We start from the raw sequence: 24615 nt of genomic DNA, 5'->3' as shown, positions 1-24615 counted from the left end.
CACTCCACATCCTACTCCAAGGTCTAGAAGCAGACCTGGGCAGGGCTAAGTGGCTTATTTTATTTTTTAGTAAAGCTGTTCAGACCCAAGGGAGGCATCTGGGCAAGGAGAGGGACTCAGGGCTCAGGTGGGGCTGTCCCCCGCTTTCCTGAGCAACCACAGAGAGCCCACTTTCCTGCACAAGATGAAAACGGCAATCTTCTCATGGAGGCACTGGTCAGATGCTTGCCTTTAGCTGAGTGTCTCTGAGCATCACTTTAACCACCTCCCAGACTCAGTTTTCTTCCCTGAAAACTGGAGGTCACAACTCCCACTTCACCAGGCTGTGCTGAGTAGGCACCTGGTGACTTTCAGAGGGAGGGTCAGACGTGACCTCACTGGTGCTCTCCCACCACTAACCCCCAGAACACGAGTGGTAGCTGATGGGACTAGAGCCGGGCAGCCAACTGCTTTAAGATGCCACACGCCCATCCCAGAAGTGACCAAGCTAAGGCTCCTGTCTTGAGGGGAAGATGGCCCAGATGCTCTAGATCCCTTCTACGTCCATTTGGATCTGCGGTTCTTAGCCCTGGTTGCACATTAGAATCACCTGCGGAATTTTTAAAACCCTGATGCCCAGTCTCCCCCCAACCATTTCTAGAGTGGGGCCTGAGCTTTGTAAAAACTCTTCAGGGGACTCTAACGTGCAAAGAGGGTTGAGAACCAATGAGTGAGACCAACTGACCCATTTTACAGATAAAGAAGCCGAGTGGAAGCAGGTTGAGACCACCAAGAGATGTGGGACTGAGCCAGGACTGGGACCCGGGTCTCCTGGGCCCCCGGGCCAGCTGTGTCACTAACTTTCAACTCAGAGGAAGCCCCCAGGGCTCTGTCTGGCTTTGCCCTGAGAGGGAAGAGGGCAGGGAGCTAAGACACAGCTGGGCAGCCAGGTTGGAGGAGACGGGGTCTGTCTCCCCAAGCACCTGGACCCTCTCCTGCCCTCATCGGCTCCTCTCCCAGGTCAAACAGCAGCAGAGGGCCCAGAAACAAGGCTCCCCCCAAACCAAATAGGGTCTCCTTGGGCTCGAGACAGACAACGTGAGCTGAGGGTCCGGGGATGTGGAGAAGCCAGAGCCACTCTGTGAAATCTGTTCCATTTTGTTTTAAACTCTTTGTGGGGTGGCGGGCCTTCTGTGAATCACAAAACAATCCCAGCATCTACCGCATGCCAGGCCCTGAGCTGGGTGCTAGGTGGGGATGACCCAGGCCCTGCCCTCACAGCCAAGCCCGCCAAACCCCATTCCCAACGTCTGCCCTCTGAGAGCAGCCTTGTCTTAGAAACACCGTCGCCTTTTGCTGTAACCCTGCGGGTAGCTCTGGGAGTGACCCTGCACATCCCTCGGCTCAGTAGGGAAAAACTTGACCAGAGCAGATGTGCAGTTTGCGGAAGACCACACAGCTGCTGAGCGGAAGGCTGGGACCTAACAAGGGGCTGGGGAGCGTGTCCCCTCAGTGCCAGACGTAAGGCGGTGGACAGGAGGGCTGGGGAATGTGGGTAGAATGTGGCGGGGTGGGGGACACAGTCTGGGACTTGCTGGGCACACACACCCTGACATGAACAGGCTGCTGGGTGCCCCATTTCACCCCAAGAGGCTGGAGCTGGAGCCAGAGAAGCTGCACCCTGCCCCCATCCCTCTCCCAACACACCCCACTCACCACGTCTGCCCCAGCAAAGCCTCCTCCCCCAACTTCGCTGCTTCCCCGGGCTGCTCAGGAGCCATGCAGCTCCCGGCTCTGCCCCTTCCCTTCCCGATTTCAGGCTGTGTGACTGTGTGACGGGAGCCCACCTCTCCACCTTCTCCCCCCACCTGGCACAGAAGGCCTGGCAGCCCAGCTCCTCCCTGCTCTGTCCAGAGCTGGCGCTACCCTGGACGACTCAGATTAAAACGGCTTCCAGGCTCCTATCTCTGAGTTTCCCCCTCTCCTTTTAAAGATCAATTAAAGCCTCGGCGATGATTCACCTTGCAGTCTGGGACAGTGCCTTTGATGTCTGCTCCAGACATGAGACCTCTGTTTTTCCAGAGACTTCTACCACGGGGTGAGGGTAGCGTCCCTCCCTCGGGCCAGGGCGGACCCTGTTTTGCAGAGGTGCCAGCCCCCCAGGCCCTTCCCCTCTCAGGCTGGGGGTGCCAGGCCCTGACTGGGGGAGGGGGGGTGGAGGGAGGAGGGGAGCGCATAGGGGAAGGGCCCGTGAACACCAGGAATTCTTTCCACAAAGGACAACTGGAAAAGCGATGCATCTCCGCTTCCCTTGGCAGCCAAGGGCCACGGAGGGAGAATGTTTAATATAAAAACATCTGACAAAGTACCTTCGGGATATATTTTCTGCATCAAAGAAGGAGCTCTTGGCAACAGGTGCTCTACCCTGACAAGGAAACTTTCGAGCACAGCTCCCAATTGTTACAGACACCCGGGGAAAGCGTGCCAGTGGGGACAGGAGGAGGGCGAGCCATGGGGTCCGGCAGACAGATGGTTGTGATTAGGCTGGATGCAACCAAGTGCATTTTCTGGAATTTCAGGTCTCCTCAGAAAACCTGCCGGTTCCCCCAGTGATGCAGGCCACCCGAGGCAGAGTGAGGGGTAGGGGCCATCTGCCTCCAGCTCAGAGGCACACAGCCCTGGATGGGCACAGGGCCCCCCCTCAGCCCAGCAGCCTCCACTCAGAAGCCCATCCACCCACCCACCATCTCACTGATTTACTCATGTATTCATCCAGCAACCATCCGACGAGCAGAGTCTCTCTAGGACCCGGTGACAGTTGTTCATGCCGAATCTCGGGTACCCAGGAACACAAAAGCCCCCACAAAAGAAGACCAAGAATCATTGGAGTACTGTATCTTCCAGGGGGCAGAGAGGGTACCTCGCCAGACCCTGGGGAACCCAACAGGGGCCAGACTGCCTGGGTCTGATCCCAGTTTCACCGCTTTCTAGCTGGGAGACCTCAGGAAGTTACTTAAACTCTCTGAGCCACAGTTCCTTCTCCTTTTATAATAAAAGTGGCTACTTCATAGAGTTCTTGGGAGGATTCAGAAATCTGATTATTAAATGTGTTATGATCTGTCTTTATTTTTATGTGTTCTCTCTGTTTTCTAGATCTCTTTGTCCCAGGCAAAAATCCATTCATTCATTTATTTATCCCACGATGACCTCCGGCTATTGGCTAGGCCCTGTGCTGGATGCTAGGCAAGGTCCAGAGCCCCTTCAGTACCAAGTATATCCCAGAGGTCCTCTGGGCCCAGTACCCACTACCTCTCGGTTCCAGTCCATTCCTCCAGATTTAGGACAACATCTCTGGATTCATCTTACCCTATTCTCCATCTCTCATGTATTAACCTTCTAGCCACAAATAAACTCACAACACACAGTGCTATTTGCATACCTCTCTGCTTCTGTACAAGCTATTCATTCCTTCTATCCGACAGGCCATCTATATCCTGTTGTCCTCCTGGTGAACTCCTAGTCATCCTACAAAACCCAACTCAGAATCACTTTCTCCTTGAAGCTTTCCCTGAACACCTCATTCCCACCCCAACAGAGTCCCCTGCTCTTGTTTCTGTGCTGGTGCTAAGGCTTGCCCACATCTCCACAGCACTCAGCAAAATCATTCACCATTCTTTGCTTGTTATCTACCTCTCCTCCTAGACTATCAGCTCCTAAAGGGGAAGGTCCTGGCTTTCTTCACTTTGTAGCAGCTGCACTGGCATGCAGTAGGCTCTTAATACATGTTCAATACACTGACTTGTCACCCCAAAGCCTACGGTCAGAAAACGCACCAGCCCTGGGATCCTTTGTCAGGGACCCTGGAGGATGTAAAAGCTGTGTGATCTCTGGTGAATCAGTCGCCTTCTCTGGGCCTTGGATTGTCATGAGTTAAGTGTACCCTCACTCTAGTCCCCAAGTTTTCATACTCTGGGACCGGGCTGCCGGGGTAGGGGGCAGTACACCAACCCCCCTCCCTCTGCATGGCCTTGTCCCAGGCTGTAGTTTGGCTCTGAGACAATGATGAGAAGCTAAGATGCTGCAGGCCAGAAGCCCCAGCTCTCTGTACAACCCCTCAAGGCCTAGGAGCTGGTACCCTCCACCTGGAACACATAAGCCTCAAGGGGCCCCTGAGATCGGTGGCCCAATGGCCCCAATGTACAGCTGAGCAAACTGAGACTAGGGAGTGAGGAGCTTACCTGAGGTCACACCATAGGGTAAAGGGCAAGGCCAAGCCTGGAACCCACGCAAGTGCAGTGCTCACCACCCTACGTGCTTCTTGGCAAACCAAGTTGGCCAGGCCTCCTCCACAAATGCCTGGTCCTCTGTCATTCCTGCCTTTGACCCCCTCACCACCTCTCCTCCAGCTCCAAAAAACCAGTCCAGGAAGAACAGGCCCCCCTGTGAGATACCTGGGAGGTTTTAGGGAGGGAAGAAGGTTTTTTTTTTTTTCTTTTCTTGACCAAAGCTAAAACAAAAACAAAAACACACGGCAGAGATATGATGCAAGGAACCAGAGCAGAGGTGAGTGTGCCCTCTCCCCACCCCTGCCCCAAGAGGAGGCAAGGAGTCTGGGGCTATTTCGGAATTGGAAATGGTAAGCTGGTCCCAAGAGCCCAGCGTTAGTCCTGCAACCCATCCACAAATTTCCAAGCTGGAGCCTGACCCAGTGGGTAGGCAGAGCAGGAGTGGGCCACGCCCAAGGCCACCTCTTAACCCAAGGGGACCTACCTAGGTTCAAGGCGAGTAGTGTCAGGGCACCGTCTGCCCCAAACTCCAGGTAAAACGTCCTTCCTGCTCTCCAAAGCCAAATGGAACCCTCTTTTCAGCTAAAACTCAATCCCCCTGCCCTCCCACTCTCTTCTAAACCACTCACTCAACACGTGGCACCCCTAGACCCACAGGCTCTGAGCACTGTCACATGTTGGGACTGAGCACAGTCATGTGACAGCAATGTTATCCGGGACCTGCCTGTCACCCAGGTGCGATCAGTTGGTAAAAATTCACCAAGCTAGACACTTACCTGTGTACTCTGTATATTATAGCAGAAAGTTTTTCATTACCCAGGCCTTGGCCTCCTCATGCCTCGTCTCCCACTAACGTCAGGTACCTTGCTTCCCAGCCCCTCTACCCTCCTTTGGTTTCTCAATATCAGGCTGTTTTCACACTTCCAGGCCTCTGCACTTGCTTTCCTTATACGTGGACCGCATCTCCCACCCCCCAAACCTTGCCTCTTTGGTAGATTCCTATTCATTCTATAATACCCAATTGGAGATCACCTCCTCCAGGCAGTCTTCCTGGGTCAACTCCCCACCATACCAAGAGTCAGTCACTAAGCCCTTCTTTCTCTTTACTGCCTCTTATTCCACTTCTCATTATTACTATTTGTGTCTTCACCTGTCTGTGAGTACCTTGAGGGCAGAGATGATGTAATTTTTATCTCTGTGCTTCCAGCCCAAGCACAGTGCCTGGCACACCATAATGGCCACACCTACCACATGTGTGCCAAGCCTTGGCTGATTCACTTGGCATCATTTCACTCTCACCATAAGGTGACACATTGTTATTTTCATCCTCATTTTACAGGTGAGAAAACCAAGGGTGGGAGTGGTTAAGCGGCTGCCCCAAAGCCCCACAACTAGGAAATGGCAGAGCCGGGACTTGAACCCAGGGCCCAAAGGTGCGCAGCCCATGCTCTTCAGCCCACCTTGCTAGAGAGGCTCAGCACACACTGAGGGAGCTGAATTGAGGACCTCGGAGAATGAGGAACTCTAGGGTCGCTCTGGACCAGGGCCTCTGAGGCGAGCAAGCTTGGGTCCTAGAATCGGGAAGCAGCAGGAAATGATACTGCGCTAACTCACTCCTCTCCTGGCTTCTGTGAGCACTGACACACATCAGACAGCACTGACCACAAAGGGGAACCTCCTCAGGGACCACTGAGAGGAAAGGTGGCAGGTGGGTGGGCAGCATGGACCCATCTAGGTTATGGCCTGGCTCCACCTCCTATGCTTGCTGTGCGGCCCTCAGACGCTCTCCTAACCTCTCTGAGCCTCTGTTCCCAAACTCTGCCAATCTACAGAATGCACGAATCCTGGGGAACGATCTGTGCCCTTGAGGAGCTTAGAGTCTGGCTGGTGGAGGAAAGATACCCACATCCAGCTGAGCCCCCAACTCTCCACACTGTCCTGAGTAGCTCCTTTTCTTCCCGGGCCTTCTCTTCAAAGTGAGGGGCTCGCCCTCACTGACACTCTAAAGAAACCAGCATGCTCCAAGGACTGAGATACTGGTACACACAACCAAAGTCAGACAAAGGGACTGTGTGGTCCCCATGACAGGCAGCTTGCACCATGTCTTGCATACAGTGGGTGCTTAATAAAGCACTTGAATGGTTATCCAATAGGCACTAGAATAGGATACTAGAGGGGAGTTACTGGTTCCTACAGAAGTCTGCCCAGTGCTCTACACTCCAGCCCCACAGCACTGGAGTCAGACAGGCCTGGCTTCTAAACGCAGCCCATCACCTTGGGCCCTGGTCAACTCCCAGAGCTCACTCAGCACCCAGCACTGAGCCTGGCCTAGCTCCTCCTACCTCATCCAGGGCAAAAAGCTCCTTGTGTCACGCTCATTCTGTTCTAGCCTGGAGCCAAGACAACCCGGCCCTCAGAGAGGTCGTTCCCATGTGGCCCTTGATCTTGCAATTTCTTTGAATTATCGCATATCCTGCCTTTAATTTGCCAAGAAGAGTTGCCCACCAGCCACTCACACCTTAGTATGAATTTAACCAGCTAATCTTGCTTTCCTCCGCAAACTAAATCAAAATAAAGGGAATGGGGGGGGGGCGTTGGAGATGCTGCAGAGAGGAAGAGGATGCCCCTTAGACAGTCAAGGGGCAGCAGTTAGGCAAGGAAACCAGAGTGTCGAGGACCTGAAGTGAAGGCACCCCAAAAGGGGACTTCTAGGCTTTCAATTTTTCCAAATCCCACTGAAGACTCCAGGTGTAAGGGTCTTTACTTAGTGGAAGCTCCATGTTCTGGCCCCCTACTGGGTGATCCTGGTGAAGTCACTTGCCACCCTGAGCTTCAGTTTTCTTGTCTGTTTAGTGGGGATCACGTATCGACATTTGGAGCCGACGCAGAGATCAGATGAGAGGGTGTCAAGCATTCAGCAGAAGGCTGAAACAAGACAGTCTCCTGTCCTGCTGCCCCCCACCCTGCCCACCAATGCATCCTCAACTGCCCTGGCTGTGACTAAGCCTCAAAATCCCCCCATTTCCCCTAATGTGGCCTCAGCAACAGGACGGGAAAGTGAAGCAGAGGCCTTGGCACTGGATAAAAATAGCCAGCCTCAGGTCGGGCGCTGGGATTGTCACTGTGCAAGACAAACAAGGGCAGCCTCCGTCCCGGAGCTGCAGACACCCTGCTCCGGCAACACCCATCCCAAGACGCTGAGAGAGGCCAGGCTCTCAGGGACAGCGCTGCCCAACAACCCCCCCACCAGGATGCAGGGAGACAGAGGGGGCTTCGGGTGGTCTCCGGGTGGTGGGCAAGCTTCACCCGGTGGGGACGCGGAGAAGCACAGGGCCCTGTGCCTCTAGCCAGGCCCCAGCCCTGTCCCTAGTACTTCAATCAGGACAGGCTGTCCCGGGCCTCCTTTTGATCCCTCCACCTTGCCAGGTGTGGCTCAGGGAGAAGGATGGGGATCCTTGCTGTGGAAGGCTGCGCAGTCACACCGCTCAGTCTGCTGCCCCAAGCCTGCCACTTACAGCTTGGGAATCTGGGCAGCTGGCCTGGCCATGAGCCTCGGTTTCCTCACCTCTGAAACAGGGGGAATCAAATGCGTCTCACTGGGTTGTGATAAGGAGTCAGCGAGATGAAGAAGGACCAGCAGTCAGCAAAGTGCTAAGTAGTGAACGTCAACGTTAAATAAATAAATGTCGGCATCAGCATCCTCACCATCCGTCCTTGAGCATCAAACGCCTGGTCTGTCCCAGCGCATATTCTACCTGCCTGTGCTCCTCAGCTTTCTGACCTCACCTCCTGCCTGCCTCCCATCTTTGCAGGATGAGTCTTGCTTCACCATCCACTGAGACCCCTCTGGGCCTTCTGCTCACCCTGCAGGGCCTCCCTCCCTGAGCCTGTCCTCCAAGGTGACAGCCACCCGCAGCCCCAGCTCTACACGCATCCAGGAGGCAGGGGCAGGGCCCACCCATCGGTCCTGGGATCCCCACGGCACAAGTAAGCTACAAAAGCTGCACTGTGAGCCCGCAGAGTGGGAGGAGACCCACGCCATCCCTGGGAGGGGCCTGGATGACTACAATGGGGAACGCCTACCGAGACCACCTGCAACCCAGGCCAATCAGCCCCCAAAAGGACATCCCAAACTTCCTCCCCAGTTCCTTCAGTCCCTTAGAATCCCAAGGCCATGGATGCCAGGTTTCCTCATGAGAGCCATGCAATCCTCATCCACGGTAAAGAGCATCACATCAGGGCCTTCTCACCAGTCAGCACCAAAGGTCGCTCTGGGATAGCTGCGTGGGAATCCCAAACACAGGCCCACTGGGCCCCAAAGGCAGCCCAACCTAATGGCCTCAGGGTCTTCGGAGACCTTCCAACCTCCAGAGGGTGCTCTCCCCTGGGAACCGGATGTAGGGAGGGGCCTCCTGCAGGTGCTCTGGGGTCTGCTCTCTCCAGCCTGTGTCACACACCAGGCCAGCTCTGGGATGACAGAGATCAAAAGAGATCACATCTGAGGACACACCATGAACCCGTAAGACACCTCCACACACAGCAGTTTCCGTCATTAACAAGGAGGGGAAGAGATGATGAAAAACTACCCATCTGTCCACACAACCAACGCCAGCGCAACCCATCTAAGTTAAGTACACTCTGACGGTTGGCAGGGACATGGAATCTCGCATTCAGAAATACTTTTAAGCCTCTTGCTTCAAAATTATATGTGGCTTCCAACCACGTAGGCACAGAGGAAGAAGAATGGATTAAAACGTCCACTTCTTGCGTTCATCTGGTTGGGTCTTTCAGGGAAAGACATTTTAACAAGTAAGGCCAAAAGGCGGGGATGAAAACAAAGTGGGCCAATGAGAGGGGCCACCAGAGACCAGAAGGCAAGTGGGACCCAGAAGACCTAGACCCCAGTACCAGCTGCGCCATAAGCTCTACTGTACCTCTGGGCAAGTCACTTCCTGCTCTGGTTTCTAGTTTCTCTATCTTCGAAACAGACGTACTCTTGTGATCTCCCACGGCTGTGATGGAACATGGAACGGATGGGGAAGGGCTCTGGACACAGGGACTGGACAGGCAGCCCTGAGCAGCCAACACTGTGACACCCGTAGAGGCGTGGGGAGAGTACGGCAGGAATGACAGAGCTTCGTGCGAAATAAGTTCACTGGAGGTACATCCAGCCCTTGCAGAGAAGTGGGGGACAGAACAGTGGTCAGAAGCACAGTGACATAGTGGCAAATGGCTCTGCTCCTACGTGATCCTGGGCAAGTCACTTTACTGCTGTTCTGAGATGATGATTCTACAGGGGCCCGAGTATAGCATGTGGCCCAAAGTAAACACTCAATAGAGAGCTACAATGACTGTTGTTGCCATTATGACAGGGTGTGGGGTCCGGGGTGGACGGCTCAGATGCAGGCAAACACAGGCCTTCTCAAAGAGATCCAGCCATGCCTGCTGGGGAAGCATCTCCCGCCCGAGGGGCTGTCACCCAACACAGCACAGAGCCAGGCCACAAGCCCCAGCTGTCCTCACAGCGCACCCTACCCGCCATGCTCCCAAAAGGCCCCACAGACCTCGGCACTTGAGCCCCTCCTGGCCCTCGAAGCCCCCAGGTCACCACCAACATGTCATTTCTCAAGGAAAGCTTGATTTAAGTGTTCCCCAGAATGTGAGGGTCCCTATGGCCAAGTCTTCAATGTGGGAAGTAGGGGAGGCTCCAAATCAGGGTTCTCTCTGCTTCCTAGCCCAGCACCCAGTGCTCAGGGAGAGACACGGAAACCACCAGCCTCTGGAAAACTCCTCGCTTGCTAGACTCTTCCCCATGATCGCTCTACCCACTCCATTTCCCCCTCTTCTGACCCTGCGCATCGGTCCTTCACCAGAGCAGGGACAGAAGGAGAAACCCACGAAGACAAATGTAAACAAACACATCCATTTTGCTGCCTCTCAGCCAGCTTGGGGAGAGGACCCCTCGCAAAATCAGGATGGAGAACTGGGCTGGGTTTTTATCATGTCCACAAGAAAAAACTGGTCAGAGCATGGATTGCCAGGCACTTGAAAAGTTCTCATCCTTAGGCCTCATTCATACAGATTGTTCTTAACCCCAAGAACACCTGTGATGAAGACCCTGGCAGTCTTCTCCTCGAGGGGTGGGAGGCCCAGGGAAAAGAAAAGGAGGGGGGACATCAATAAGACCTCCGTCAGGCCCCTGCCACTTGTCCCCCTCCTATAAAGTTCAACACAATGGCAACATGCAGGGAAAAAAGAAATGCCAACCTGAGAATTCACCCGGAGCCGTGATGAGGGAGTTGGTGGCCTCCGTTTCAGTGTAAGACAATGTGGAATCAGATAGATCTACAGGAGGAAAGAGAAAGAGAACTTAAGTTGGCTGTGGGGTGTTCCTCTCTTCTTTCTCAAGGCAGCATGTCCCCCACAACTTTCTTCTGCCACTCCCTGCCCCACGATCGCACGAGACCAGGCCAGCCAACCCTGGAACCCTTCTGGAAAATGCTGGCTGCTGCAGCCCTGGCACCTGAAAAAGTTTCAATTGCTCTGGCCACAGAAATAACCCAAGTTCAGGGGACCGAGCAAGTAGTAACTTGGAACCTTCTTGGGTAAGGTTAAATTAAGCCCCTAAACAATTCATAGCTGCTGTACTTAATTACAACCATTAAAATTCTTGAAGTTGTTCCTTCTTGCTTCCTTCCTTCCTTCCTTCCTCCCTCTGGAGCTGGGGAAACTCTGTTTTAACAAGTTACCAGCCATCCTTACTCTGTCCCGCTTACACCCCTCTAATTAAGGGCTCAAGCATTTGCTCCCAGATTAACTTTTTTCTCTCTCCCCTCCCCCACCCTCACATCCAAACCCACTCCCAGAGCAACTTTCAATGTCTAGACTATTTTTTTCTTTTCTTTTTTTTTTTTCAAGGCGTTCATTGTTGTTTAAATAGTTTTAAGTACCTCACATGGCGTGCGCTGCGCTATTTGCTTTCCCCTGTCTGCAGTGCACTTAGATGGGGAAGGGAAATTCTTTTGCACGTTTTCTCTTGAACGCTGAGCTATTAGCGGGACAAGCGGATGCCTTGGGGGGCAGGCCGACTTGGAAAGTTTTTCCTGGGCCTCTGCCTCTGCTACCAGTAACGGGGTGCTGTCCCCGTTAAGGGACAGGTCTGTCCAGGAGATGGAAGGCATGTTCTTTCTGTGAGGCTTGTAGTATCTTTCATCTTCTCACCCAGCACAACCCAGATGTGGCTCGGCTGGTCCCACCTGGCTCAGGAGAGCCACTCCAAGCTGGGGAATTCTGGCACAAAAACCGTTAGCCTAGGCCCTAGCTAGCTAGAATTCCATTCGATCCTGTAGGAATTTTTTCCTTCTACCACGTGGCTTGGGGAGCGGGAAGATGAAACCTTAAACAATTTGGCCTTTTTCTTTCTCGTCTCCCACTTGCCAGATGCTGACTGGGTGTTCTGGGTTTTATTTTGTTTTTTTTGGTTTTATGTGATCACAGTGGCTTAGAAGTGAAATGACTTTTTGTTTATGAAAAACTAACAATGCAAGGAAAAGAAAATAATACAAAAAATAACTCGGACTATTTATCGGGGCCTGAAAAAGTTATCTGCTGGTCAAATGTGTTTGGAGGAAAATAGGGACAGAAGATAATAACCTCAATGCTTAAGTGGGAACCTCTTTGCTTTTCAGACCTAATCTTCCCCAAGTGTTCAGGCCCCAAGTCTTGCTGCCACTTATTGTTCGAAGTAGCAACACCCCAGGCTGAACCCTGTTTCTTAGTGAACCGCTGTGGAGCCAACACAGACAGCTTTATGAACGTTCCAGGAGTGAGGGCGATGGGTGTTTTCCATCCTTCGCAGCTATAAGTCCCTGCCATGCACTCTCCAAACGTTCACGTCTAGTGCTTCTAGTGAGGCCCTACGAGGCTGCTGTAGAAAAAGAACACTCCAACCTTGGTCACTGCTCGAGCCCCAAGGAAGAACCTCATCTGGAAGCCGGAGCCCCGGGTTCGAGTCCCACTTCCACTCTTACTCAGCAAAATCAGGGGTCACCAGCTTTGCCTGCAAAGGGCCCCGTAGTGAATATTTTCAGCTTGGTGAGCTCTACAATCTCCATCGCAAAACTATACACCTCTGCTGCTGTCCTGCGGACGCAGCCACAGACAATACAGCTGGGTTCCAGCAGAACTTTGTTATGGACTCTGAAATTTGAATTTCACATAGTTTTCAAATGTCACAAAAGACATGCTTCTGCTTTTGGTGGGTTTTTTTTTTTTTTCTTAACCGTTTTAAAAAGTAAAAACCACTCTTAGCTCAAGAGCCACACAAAAACAAATGGTGGCCTGTCACTTTTGGACCCTTGAGCTGTATGACCACCAGCAAGTGTCACTTCCTCTTTCTCCGTCGCAGTTGTCCCATTTGTAAAATAACCGGGACACCTGCTGATTTCCAAATGGTCACTTTGCCCCGCTGGATGGAGTCCTGATTTCTGTGGCTTTATCACCGGCTGACCCACGATTCCTTGGGGCAATGATCCTTGACATTCAAGCTCAGGTGCTACATTTACTAAGAATGTTTGAGGGTTTTCCTTTTCCTCTACTAGAATGAGGGATCTTCTAAGCGACTAGTGCAATTATGTTAACTTAAAAAATGCTGGGCTTCCCTGGTGGCGCAGTGGTTGAGAGTCCGCCTGCCGATGCAGGGGACACGGGTTCGTGCCCCGGTCCGGGAAGAACCCACGTGCCGAGGAGCGGCTGAGCCCGTGAGCCATGGCCGCTGAGCCTGCGCGTCCGGAGCCTGTGCTCCGCAACGGGAGAGGCCACAACGGTGAGAGGCCCGCGTACCGCAAAAAAGAAAAAAAAAAAAAAGAAAAATGCTGAGACGGGCCTGGAAGGGAAGGATGGGGAACCGCTGAGCTGAACAGGGGCTGCTCTGGGTTTCCGCCTCAGCCCCACTGCTCATCAGCTGGGCGGCTCTCCCTGACCTTCAGCCTGATTCCTTGTCTACAAAGTGACAGGGTCCCACCAGATGATCGCTCCAGTTCCCCGGAGAACTAAATGAAGCTCCTCCATCCACGGTATGACCACATTTCAGGAAAAACAATGAGGAAGTTGCCATCGTTAAGCCACTGACTCATACACCGTCATGGGACAGCCTCTGTCCTCCTAGACTGAGAAGGACAAACTCCTGAAGGGACCTGGTGGGCACTCCTGTCTCCACAGGGCGGCCTGAAAGGAAAACTGGACTGGATGCCTCAGAGTTTATGACACTTAGAAGTGACCTCCCAGATGATGCTGACACACGCTACCGGGAAGAGGCCTTTACCAAAAACAAAACAAAACCCACTTTTTGTGGTCACTGGTGGAATGTGTCAGCAACAGTGCCACGCCATCTGACATTTAAAGCTCGAGTCCCACGGCAGCTACCCACGGTAGTCCCACGGTCACAAAGTCACTCTCCCGGTACTATTCAGGCCATACTCACCCCACCACTGGGATTCTCCACTGGAGGAACCAGGAGGGCCAGGAAATGAGCCATTTCTACTTTTAAAACCACATGCATCTACCCCAGCGTACGGGCTGCTCATTTAGCCCCAAGGCTTTACAGAAAACACGTTCTACCTCTGAATGGGCCCTGCCAACAATGACACTACCACTGAGGGGTACCCTTCATGCCAGGGGCTTGGTGTACCAAGACACTTGCTTTCTAAACGTTCCAGCTGTTGTTTCTGCCCAGGTGAACTTCTTGGCTTAGAAGAGCGGGGGGAACATATAGCTTGTCTCAACAGTGATCGTGCTCAGCCTATCTGTCATAGTGCTAATACACACCAAAGGAGAACCACGTAAGGCTGGGAGGGAAGGAGAGAAAAGAGACAGAAACATCAACCCACCAGCATCAACAAGACGTTGAAGCTGAAACCCATTCGTCTCCCACAGGCCCATGGTTAAAGGTCACAGAGAGGTTAATGATGAGCGAGGAATTTCAAGAAGTAAATAGCTCGCTGCAAAGGCACTGCAAAGGCTGGGTCGGCTCTGGCCCAACTGGGGCTGTGTTTGTAAAACTTCACCCACCCCATTTCAAAGGCAACCAGGCTGGTGATCCCTCCCTCCCCTCCTTCTCTGGCCCTTCAGCACTGAGGCAGGGCCCTGTGGGAGCCTGGGAAGGAGGCACCTCCCCAAAGGTCAGAAGGAGGACACACTTACCCAGTGGCTTGTACTCGTCGCGAGGAGACAGCCGAGAGTAGGGGGGTGGTGGTGATTCTGGAAGACAGGAGACAACATGTCACTGCTGGGATGGGAGATTTCACACATGGGGGTTCTACATGCTTTTGATTATTGGTTTCCTCAAATAATAAACCCAGCTCCCAGGAACCCAGCACCTCTGCTGCCCCAGTCCCCTGGAACAGCACTGGCCAACAGGGAAAGCCACAAACTTGCGGTACAGACCTGGGCTCAATCCCTGCTCTGTCACCTTTGGCTGTGTGACCTCAGGCAAGTTACCTCACCTCTCTGAGCCTGTTTCCTCAGCTCTAAAATGGGGACAATAATCATAGAGACCTCCTTTTGCCAGGAGGGCAAAAGGAAATAATATATGTAAAATGCTCAATACAGCTCTTGGTACTGAAGAAAAATACCTCCACTAACAGTAACTATTATTATTATACTGAGAGAAACAGGGGTACAGGGAAAGTCAAAGCTAAGGTGGCCTGTTAAAATACAGGATGCTTGGTTAAAGTTGAATTTTGGATATACATGGCATAAACTTTTAGCATAAGTATGTCCCTTGCAATATCTGGGACATACTTATACTAAAATATTATGTGTTGTTTACCTGAAATTCAAACTTAACAGGGCATTCTGTAATTTTCTTTGCTAAGTTTGACAACTCTAGTCAGAACTGACTGACTGCAGAGGCCCACATAGACATAGGAGCTCCCTTTCAAACAAACTACATTGGAGCAAATGACCTTCAGGGCAAGGAGGAGGACATGACTGGTTGGAACCCAGGAAGCCAAATCCAGCTCCCCCGATGGGAGACCTTAAACCAGTCACTGCCAGCTCTTGGCCTCAGTCTCCCCCTCTGTAAAGAGAAGGGGTGGTACACACAATCTCCGTGGCCTTCCAGATCAGACCCTCTGCGATTCTTTATTGTCTATGGTATTTTTCTCTGGGTTTCCTTTCATTTGCCTAAAATACTTGTCCTTAAAAACATATACTTTGTCTTCAGAAGAATTCCTTAGGCCTCTTGCTTTCTGGGAAGTAACAATTTGCTTAACTAAGTAACAATTTGCACGAATGAAATGACCCTTCATTTTCCTTAAAAGAAACTAAAGGCCATCAAATCGCAAACTAAAACAAACTCTCAGTGGTAGTAAAGTGGTAATAACTATTATTAGGCAGGTATCTGGAATGACACAAGGGGTAATAAGTGTTTTTCACGATTATAATAAGGCACAATTAGTCGCAGGAGCAGGCAGCTTCACCTCTTCCCCACCCCGGCTTTTCCAGCTAGAAATGACTTCAACAAAGTGAAGGCGCTGCAGTCTAGAAACAGGGAGTCTTTTGTGGACTGGAGTTAGGGAGAAGGAAAATGAATCATGGATTAGCCACTGGGAGCGAAGCAAACATTTGCTGAATGTGTACCCTGTGTCTCTCTCTGTGCTGGGACCTTTCAATTTCATTCATTGTATTTTATTCTTTTGGACCTTAGGTACAGAGTGCTTAATCATGCTCATTGGGTGCCTATTTTCATTTCCTCCTTTCTTAAAAATAAATAAGATGACCATTATCATTCCCATTTCACAGATGAGAAGACTGACTTGCCCACTGTTCCCCAGCCAATCATGGTGGAGCTGGGATTTGAGCCCAGGCCTGACTCTGCTCTACAACCCAATGAGACAGGCAGTCAAGAGGCACCCTATCTTCTACCCCTTCATCCCAGCTGGGTCTGGTACATCATATGCACAGAAAGTGTTCAGTAAACAGATGTGGACAAAGACAATGGTGACAAGGATAATGGTAAAGTTGGGGGCATCAGTGGACGAAAGTGTGGAGAAAGAGGACCTATGGGGCCAAAAGGGTGACCCAAAGGAGACATCAAACAAGACTCAAGGAGGGGGGCTATTTGCCTCCACCAGTCTTGGAGGGGCTAGAGACCAGACTCTCAGGACAAGAGGCAAAATACAGGTAGGGCTAGCGCTCCACAGGGAAAGAGAATTGAAGCGAGTGCTCCCACTGTACAGAGGAGAAGACTGAGGCCTGAAGAGTAGAAGTGACTCCTTGAGGGCCAGACAGGGAGCTGGTGTAGAGGCAGAACCAGAGGCCAGGTATCCTGACCCCCAGCCTCATGTCCTTTCCACTACCCCACTAACTTATCAGAAGGTCTGCAACTCCTGTGTCCGGGTTGCTCTTGCAAACATCTAATTGGCTGAGGCCCAGTCCATACATAGTAGGGAGCTCTGGACATCTGCCCCCAGATCTGTCCCCCAAAGTGAAACCTGGCAGCTATGGGCTGTGGAAGCTGGAGTCAAGCCACTGTAATCAACCGCAGCATCTCTGCCTGGGGCTGCTTACCTGGGACCTGTAAAGGGGAGGGGGAGGCGGGGAAGCTCATGAAGATCCCCCTCACAGGAGCCGTCTGGGCCTTGAGTGACACCCACCACCCATGCCCACACCTGGGCTGGGGGCTCTAATGCATGAGTGAGACAGAAAGCAAATCTACAGACTTGGGACATCAGACACACCAGCCAGTGAGGAACTGCAAAGCTTTCAGGAGGGACTTCACCAGCACCCACACCCCGCTTCGTTCCAGCAAAATGATCTGCACAGAGATTGGAAGCACATCACTAACTTCCATCCTAGGCAAGTAAAAAAGAGACTGCACCCCAAGACACGGGGATTTAGAATGTCAGAGGTCCCCCCCAACTCAATTTCTTATTTTAACTGATGGGGCAAGTGGGGTGGAGGCAGGTAAAGGGCCCACCCAAGACCACACAGGGAGGCAGGAGATGTTATCCTTCTTCAGCTGAACAAAGGGGGAGGCCAGTTCAGGACCAACAGCAAGTTACTTTTTAAAAAAAACAACAGAGTTATCATTCACATACCCTAAGATCTACTCTTTTAAAATATACAATTCAGTGGTTCTTAGTACATTCAGAGTTGTGAGACCAATACCACCAACTAATTACAGAACATTTTCATCACCCCAAAAGGAACCCTGCCCCATTCACAGTCAGTCCCTATTCCCCCAACTCCCAAACCTCAGGCAACCACAAATCTACTGACTATCCTCGTGGGTTTGCCTATTCTGGACGTTTCACACAAATGGATTCCTACAACAGAAGGCCTTTTGTGTCTGGCTTCTTTCACTTAGCATACTGGTTTCCAGGCTGTTCCATGCTGTCACTTCTATCGTACTTCATTCTTGTTTATGGCTGAATGATATTCCACTGGGTGACTATATCACACATTTTGTTTATCCATCTGTCAGCTAATGGACATTCGGACTGTTTCCACCTTTTGGCTCTCAGGAATAACGCTGCTATGAACAACACTGAGGAACCTTTAACTGGCACCTCGGCCTCACTCCAACACATCCACCCTCCCTCCACAGATCTGGGAGGATGGAGCCCCAGGACATGAACTCAGGTGGGACAAAAGGTCAGAAGAGAAAGTGTAGGCTGCCTCCAGGCCCTCTGTCCACACTCCTGTCTTAGAAGCTATCTTAGTACTTAGAAAAGTTGTGTTGATTTCTAAATAATAACTTACGTTCTCTAAACTTTAAGGGGAGAACTCTTAGAGCCCTGCAGGCCTCTCAGAAAGAAATGATCATAGGCAGGAGGGAGGGAGGGAGAAAGAGAGATCAGAAACTCCAGCCCCCCCAGACAGCCAGCCTCAGGCATCAACTTCAGGAATCTCCTCCAACTTCCTTCAGAAGTGAGAGCAGTCAGCCAGGGGCCGAGTGTACCAGAAGGCTAGTGCGCTCAGCCCAATGCAGCTCAGGCTCTGGTTAGCCCCCAGGGGGTACTTAGCCTTTCGGGATCTAGACCCTAATTCTAAAGCCAGAAGAGTTCACAGCCTCTCCCACTGCCTGGTAACCTTTCAGTTGAAGACATTACCTTCCACCCCGATCTGTGCAGCCTAGCATCTTGCTTAGGAAAGGTCCACGCACCTCCCTGGGCCTCCCAGCTTTCACCCTCCCAAGGGGTGCCCTCCTGGGTGCCTTTCCCCTCCAGCCCCAGGACCTGAAGGCTCAACCCCAAGGCCCAGGGTGGGAAACACAGAAGAGAAGCTCCTGGTGCTTTAAGGCCGGCAGAGCCTAATTGCCCAGATTCCCCCGGCAGCCAGATAAACAGCGCGGCAGGCTGGCGCCAGCAAGAGGCACACTGCACATTATCACCCCTTCCTCACCTCCAAGGAGGAGCTCGGAGGAGCAGGGCGGGCAGGGCTGAGGGGCCGCCAGAGGGGCAGGGCGGGGGCTTGGAAGCCCAACTTGAAATTGATCTCATTTCAAAGGGATAATGCCAGGCCAAATAAAAGGAAAACTTTCTAGCCCATTCTAATTCCTATAGTCCTGGCCTGGGAACCCTGTGTTTTCCTAGGCGGCCTCCTCCAGTCGTTTAGAAGTTCTCTCTCGCTCCGTCTCTCTTTCCCTGGCGCAATTTGGATAACAGTAATTTACTGAATATAATTACAGAAAAAAAAAGTGGTGAAGCAAAGAGCAGGAGATTTATTCCAAAGTTAATGGATACTTTCGGGAGAAAGGAGCTCTATAAACACAGGTTAGAACTGTGATTAAAGTATTTCTCCACATTTCCGTCCACATAGGCACCAAGCTCAGCGAACTGGCTTTTCCAGGGACAGAAAGATACACCAGAGGGAGGGAAAGCTAGGGCCTGACTCCCACGGGAGCGGGAAGCCCAGGGCAGAGCTGGGCACACAGGACCCCACTTTCTGAGACAAGCATGGGGGAGAGGGCAGGGCTGTGTCACCTGGAATCCTCCCAGCAGACCCTCAGAGATTCTGTTCACCACTCCCTCGCTTTACAGATGAGAAAAGAGGCCCAAAGAGGGGAATTGGCCCCAATGCCCCAAAGCAAGTTGAAAGATGGAGCAGGGTTTGCCCTGAGCAGCAGGGGGCCGCACTGCCCAGAAAGGGGCCTTCTCACTAGGGATCCCTGTGGGGGCCTGGGGGGCACTGGGGGGCCGGTGGGTGTCCCTCAGTTGGCCCGCTGGGTGTTCCAGCGTACTCTCTATGGGTGTACCTGCCCCAGTGCCCCAGCCCTCTCCCCCAGAGCCCGGGAAGGAGCAGTCTCCTTATCAGGACGCGCACGGCTGAGCTCCAGCTATGCACCCGCCCAGCTCCGGGAGCCAGGCTGGCGGCCAGGAGGCGGCGGTGGGGTGGACAGCAAAGGGCTCCCCCAGTCCTCAGTCCTGGCGGCCCAAGCCATCAGGCATGGCATGGAGCAAGAGGGTCAGCCTGGTGCCTACCGGAAACTCTTCCCAGACCACCAGTCCTCCCAACGGCCCCCGGGGTGGCTTGAACGCGGTGTGGGGGGCGGGGCTTCGGCAAACGAAGTAGCAGGAGAACAGGCACAGTCCCTGCAACAGCGCCTCCTTCTGGGAGGAGGAGAGGAGTCACGTGCCAATGCTTAGTCTGGAATTTGAGGTGGAGAACGTTTCTAGAGCCGCCCGCACTGACCCACAGAAAGACTAAGAGGAGAGGTTACTCCTCGAAGGTCAAGTTGTCGATACCGGCCGGGCAGAGCCTAGGACCAGGTCTATGGGTCAGAACCATTCCACTGCAGTTTGCCCATCAACTTAAAACTGCTCAAGGCCACCAAACTCAAACCAAGACCCAAGCTGACTTATCCAAGGAGTACGGGCAGGGTGGGTCCTGCCTGTCTCCAGTTTTCTTTACCCCACCCCTTCCCACCCTCACACCTGAGCCTGCCTGGTACCCTGACTCCCAGCGGGCCCTCTCCTCCTCCCCCTCGACACCCACCTCCCCTTACCCATCCATCCTCCAAGGCCCTGCTCCAGGTTAGAGCTGTGAGGCTCCTAGAGGTGCTCCTGTTACATGCACACCCCACAGTGGTCTGAGAGTTCAGACCCTCTGGCCTGGCCCTGCTTCCCCCATCTCTGTCCCAACTCTCCCCCCCGCCACAACCCGAAGATTCTGTTTCTTGAGGGCATGGATCCTACTCATATTTCCACTCTCCCCACTACAGCACCCAGCATGCTGCCTGGCACAGAGTAAGTGCTCAACAAATACTCGCTAGCAGACTGATGTGGTGAGAGAGGAAATGCCCAGCGGGGCCTTCTAGAAGAGCAGAGGGGCCCCCACCAATTCTCTCCCCCTGAAAACGGGACCAGGGACAGGGCAACCACAAACAGGGCCCTCCTCCTCAGAGGCAGGGAGGAGCCAGGGAGGAAGAGGAGAGAAAGCCACTTCCAGAGAAAGCTGTCAGAAGAACAAGGAGCACAGAAAGCCCGCAGAGGGCCACAGGCCAGCAACTGCCCAAAGCCCCTGAGAATCAGGCCTGGAGTTGACCATGCGGGGCGCAGGGCAGCCAGATCAGTGCTGCCTCTCCCCACCCCAGCCCCCATCAGTGCTCTCTCTTCAGGAACCACCAGTGAGGCACCGTCCTTCCCCTCCAGCCACCACCCCAGACACCAACAAGACACCTGGGAACAATCCATGCTTCTAGCCCCACCCTCCCCTTCCACGCTGGGAGTCAGGAGACCTGTGTGATCTGACCCTCTTAAATGCCCCCAGGCTGGGTGCTGCCTCTCTCCAGAGGAGCCAGGCCGGAGGAACTCAGAGCCTGCCCAGGCCCAACAGTCTATAACCCTCAGAGAGTCCCATCCCTGCAGAACCCCCAGTGCCACTAAAGATGCATACACCCAGAAGAGGCTACAGGCTGAAAATGTGTGATCCCTGCAGTGCAAGGGAAGGGGGCGCTGGGGGGGGGTGTGTGAGGATGCAAGCTTCCGGCCTGCCTCGAGTCTCCTTCTGTCCTCACCTCTGCTACAGCACCCAGGGCCTGCTCAGGTAAGCAGGACTGGGTAGATGGTGTGTGCAGAAAAATCCCAAGAAGAGGACAAAGAAGGGGGGCAGTTCTCAAAAGTACTAAAATATCCAGCTTCCTTCCCTACCCAGACACCTCCAGGACCCTCAGCTCTCTAGAAAAGCTGGGCACAGGATTGAGAATGATGATGACAGAAGGTCCTGGCATGGGACACCCAAGGGATGCTGGCAACAATCAAGAGGCAAGAGAGCAAGAGGGTGGTCTCCACTCTTGAGAAGGGTTACCCCGCAAAAGCTTTGCTCCTAGGTAGGACAGTTTACAAACACTTTGGACTCTAGCCATGAATTGCCTACACCCAATTTCACGACATATATCTACCTGGATACGACAAAGCATAATATACCGTAGGTATAGGCATACACACACAAATGCTACAGGCTCGGGCACGGACTGGGGGTAAATAGGCTTGGAGGAGGGGGGCGCTCAAGTCTTTGGCCTCTTCTAGACCTGCGCTCCTCTTCCACCGTCTGGAAAGCCGGAGCCTGCCTCAGGTCCCTGAAGCTGAAGAGAAAACTCCAACACGCACCCTTCTGAGTTTGCCGGAGCCTTAAGACGAAGTTGCCGTGTGCGCCCACATCCCCACTCCCCGGCTTTCCTGCCAGCGTGAGGCGCCTCCACTGGGAGCTCCCACGCTCCAGGGGCACCCGCGGGAGCACCCGCAGCTCCGCCCGCCCGCCCGCCCGCCAGAGGTGTCAAGGAGAGACAGGAGGCCGCGGAAGGGGGCGGGAAGGGAACCCCAAGGGCCCGCCGGGCGCGGCGCGCTCACCTGGCCCGCAGAGCCGGCTGAAGTGGTAGGGGTTGCAGCACACGGTGGGGCCGTCGGCGGCGGCGGCGGCGAAGCTGTGGCAGCCGCACAGGGGCTTGAGCTCCACGGCGTGCTGCAGGTCGGGCCAGCGGAAGAGGCGGCCGAGCAGCAGCTGCGGCGGCGCGGGCTGGCCGCCCAGGCGGAGGTCGGCGCGCGGCACCAGCACGCAGCCGCCCGGCACGCCGCCGCGGGACTCCACCGCCTCCAGCAGCGTGTCCAGCGAGCGCTCCTTGAGCCGCTTCAGCAGCGAGTACGTGACCGTCTTGAGCTCCTGCTCGAGCAGCAGCAGCCGCGAGCGGGCTTCACGACTCCGCCCGCCGCCCGTCGGCTCCAGGGCCGCCCCGGCCAGGGGGTCGCCGGCGTCCCGGGGCGCGCCGGCGGCGTCCCGCTCCGAGAAAAGACAGCAGGTCACCGTCTCGCAATCACTTTCGGGCAGCCAGCCCCGGCCTCCCGGCTCCGCCACGTCCAGCGGGGAGCCCCCAGAGCCGGCCCCCGGCTCCGACATGGGCCTCGGGGGGCCCCCTGCGCGCCGGCGCCTCCCAGCGCCCTGGGCGCCTCGCTGTCCCACCGCGTCCCGGGGCCGCCTCAGGGCTACCGGGCGGACTTCGGGGCGGCCGCAGCCTCCGCCTTCTCGTGCCCGCGGGGCCGGCTCAGCTCGGCTGCCCACGCTCCCATCCTCGTCGCCGCCGCCGCCGCTGCCTTCCTCCCGGTCGGGGACCACACGACTTCGCCAAAGTCGCCGCACCAGCCCCGAGCGTTTGGACCTGAACATACGATATCCTTTGGCGCCGGGGGTGGGGGGGAGGCGGTCTCCGGTTACCGGGGGTCCGTTTCCTCAGCGAGGCGCCGGCTGCGCGGGCCGCAGCCCCACATGAAGCTCTGCCGCCGGGCGCCGTGCAGACCGCGCACAGCCTGTCGTCGAAGGGGCGCCGCAGGGCTGCAACATGAGGGAGCTCGCCAGGGCAGGACGGCGGGGAACGCGCGCACGCCGAGCCGCAGTCCGCGCTCGGCCCGCGACTACATGGACCCCGGCGCCCGGGCAGCTCAGCAACTCCAGCCCCGGCGCTTTAGAGGGACTGCAGACTGCGCGCCGCCAGCAAGACCCCGCATGGGCCGGAGAGCCTTCAAAAGTTACGCGGCTGGTCCATGAGCACAAAGCGCTCGCGCCGAACCCCCCAAATGTGTCTGGGAAGCCCTGCCTTTAAAACCCAAGCACTTCACTACATGGGCTTTTCCTGCAGGATCCGAAAGGCAGGCTTGTTGATACCCTCGGCTTCCTTCTTACTCCCTGCAGAAAGAAAAAAAGAAAAAAAGGAAAGAAAGAAAAAGAAACCCGAAACAAAACCAAAATCCCTGGAATTGCATGCACGAAAAGCCAACTCCGTCTCAGGTCCCAGGCGCTAGATGCACTTGGAGCGAATTTCTCCAGAACGCGGGTGTCAACACATGAGTGGAAACTGTAAAAATCCCAAAGAGCTGCTGGGAATCCTTAATTAAAAATGCAATCCACCGAGGCAGAGGTCGTAGCCCGCCCCACGCTGCGCTCGGACGCCCCGGACGCTGCGGCTGCAGAGGTCGCCCCCCTCCCCCCTCCACAAAAAGTGCCTCCCGGTGGCCCCGTGGTCCCGGCGATGTCTGGCGAGGCAGCGCCCGGCGGCTCTTTCTCTCGGCTCGTCTCCCTCGCTCGCTCCCCCGCTCGGCTCTCTTTTTTGTTCTCCTCAAACGCACACTGAGGGCCCCCGGAGGAGCGCCGCGGAGTCATTGGCTGCCTCCCATCATATGCCAGTCTAGACACTTTGGCGGCTCCGCGGCGCTGATTGTTGCGCAAACAAGGTTTCAAGTTTCTTAACTCTTAAAGGAGAACACGTCCCATTGCAGGGCCCGAGGCTCCGAGGGGCCGACTCCCGGGGCGGGCCGAGCCCCGACCCCCGCCCCACGCTTGCCCCAGCCCCCCCGCCCCGAGCCTGACAGCGCCCACGGCCTGCTCTCTGGCTCGCGTGCGCCCGCACACACACACACGCGGTTACACAAACCACGGGCGGGCTGCTCGAGGGCTCGGCGGACTCACTAAGACTCGGACACAAACGGAGCGCTTTGCCTCTCCCTGGCTTGTGCACAAACTTACAAACACACATTGCACTTTAGAATTGGTACAAACCCCCATCCCAGGGAAGGCTAATAAAAATGGGTGTGCGTGTATGCTTCCCTGGCTTGCGTCTCTTGGGAGCAGGGGGCGGCTGATTTGTTGGAGTAGCGGGAGCTAGCGTGATAGCACGAGGTTTCCACACCCCCTGCGCGAAGTCAGGGGTTGGCCGCCCGGCCAACCGGGGGGCGTGGAATGCCTCGCGCAGCGGGATTCTAGGCTTGCTCGAGGTAGGGGAGTTGCAGAGGGTGGGGTAGAGGCAGAGAAGGTCTTCTCTCGGGCTCCTCTCGGTCGCCAAGTCTCTTTACCTCGGAGC

The 24615-nt window shown here is 54.5% G+C and overlaps 1 protein-coding gene across 3 annotated transcripts in view; it reads right to left on the bottom strand.

Moving 5' to 3' along the window:
• Positions 1–23997, bottom strand: part of SMAD6 (SMAD family member 6) — a 150066-nt gene extending 126069 nt beyond the window's left edge. For all 3 annotated transcript variants that reach the window (XM_029236273.1, XM_029236272.1, XM_029236270.1), the window contains exons 1-3: positions 22118–23997; positions 14466–14522; positions 10533–10610 (exon numbers count right to left, since the gene is read on the bottom strand). In XM_029236273.1, the coding sequence (XP_029092106.1) occupies positions 10533–10610; positions 14466–14522; positions 22118–22928 (946 nt within the window). In that variant the 5' untranslated portion in view covers positions 22929–23997. The remainder of the gene's footprint in view (positions 1–10532; positions 10611–14465; positions 14523–22117) is intronic.
• Positions 23998–24615: the final 618 nt, after the last annotated feature.

Source organism: Monodon monoceros, unplaced genomic scaffold, assembly GCF_005190385.1.
Source record: "Monodon monoceros isolate NGI ecotype Baffin Bay Population unplaced genomic scaffold, NGI_Narwhal_1 Super_Scaffold_21, whole genome shotgun sequence".
NCBI classification, from domain to species: Eukaryota; Metazoa; Chordata; class Mammalia; order Artiodactyla; family Monodontidae; genus Monodon; species Monodon monoceros.
This window is presented reverse-complemented; position numbering and strand designations above follow the sequence as displayed.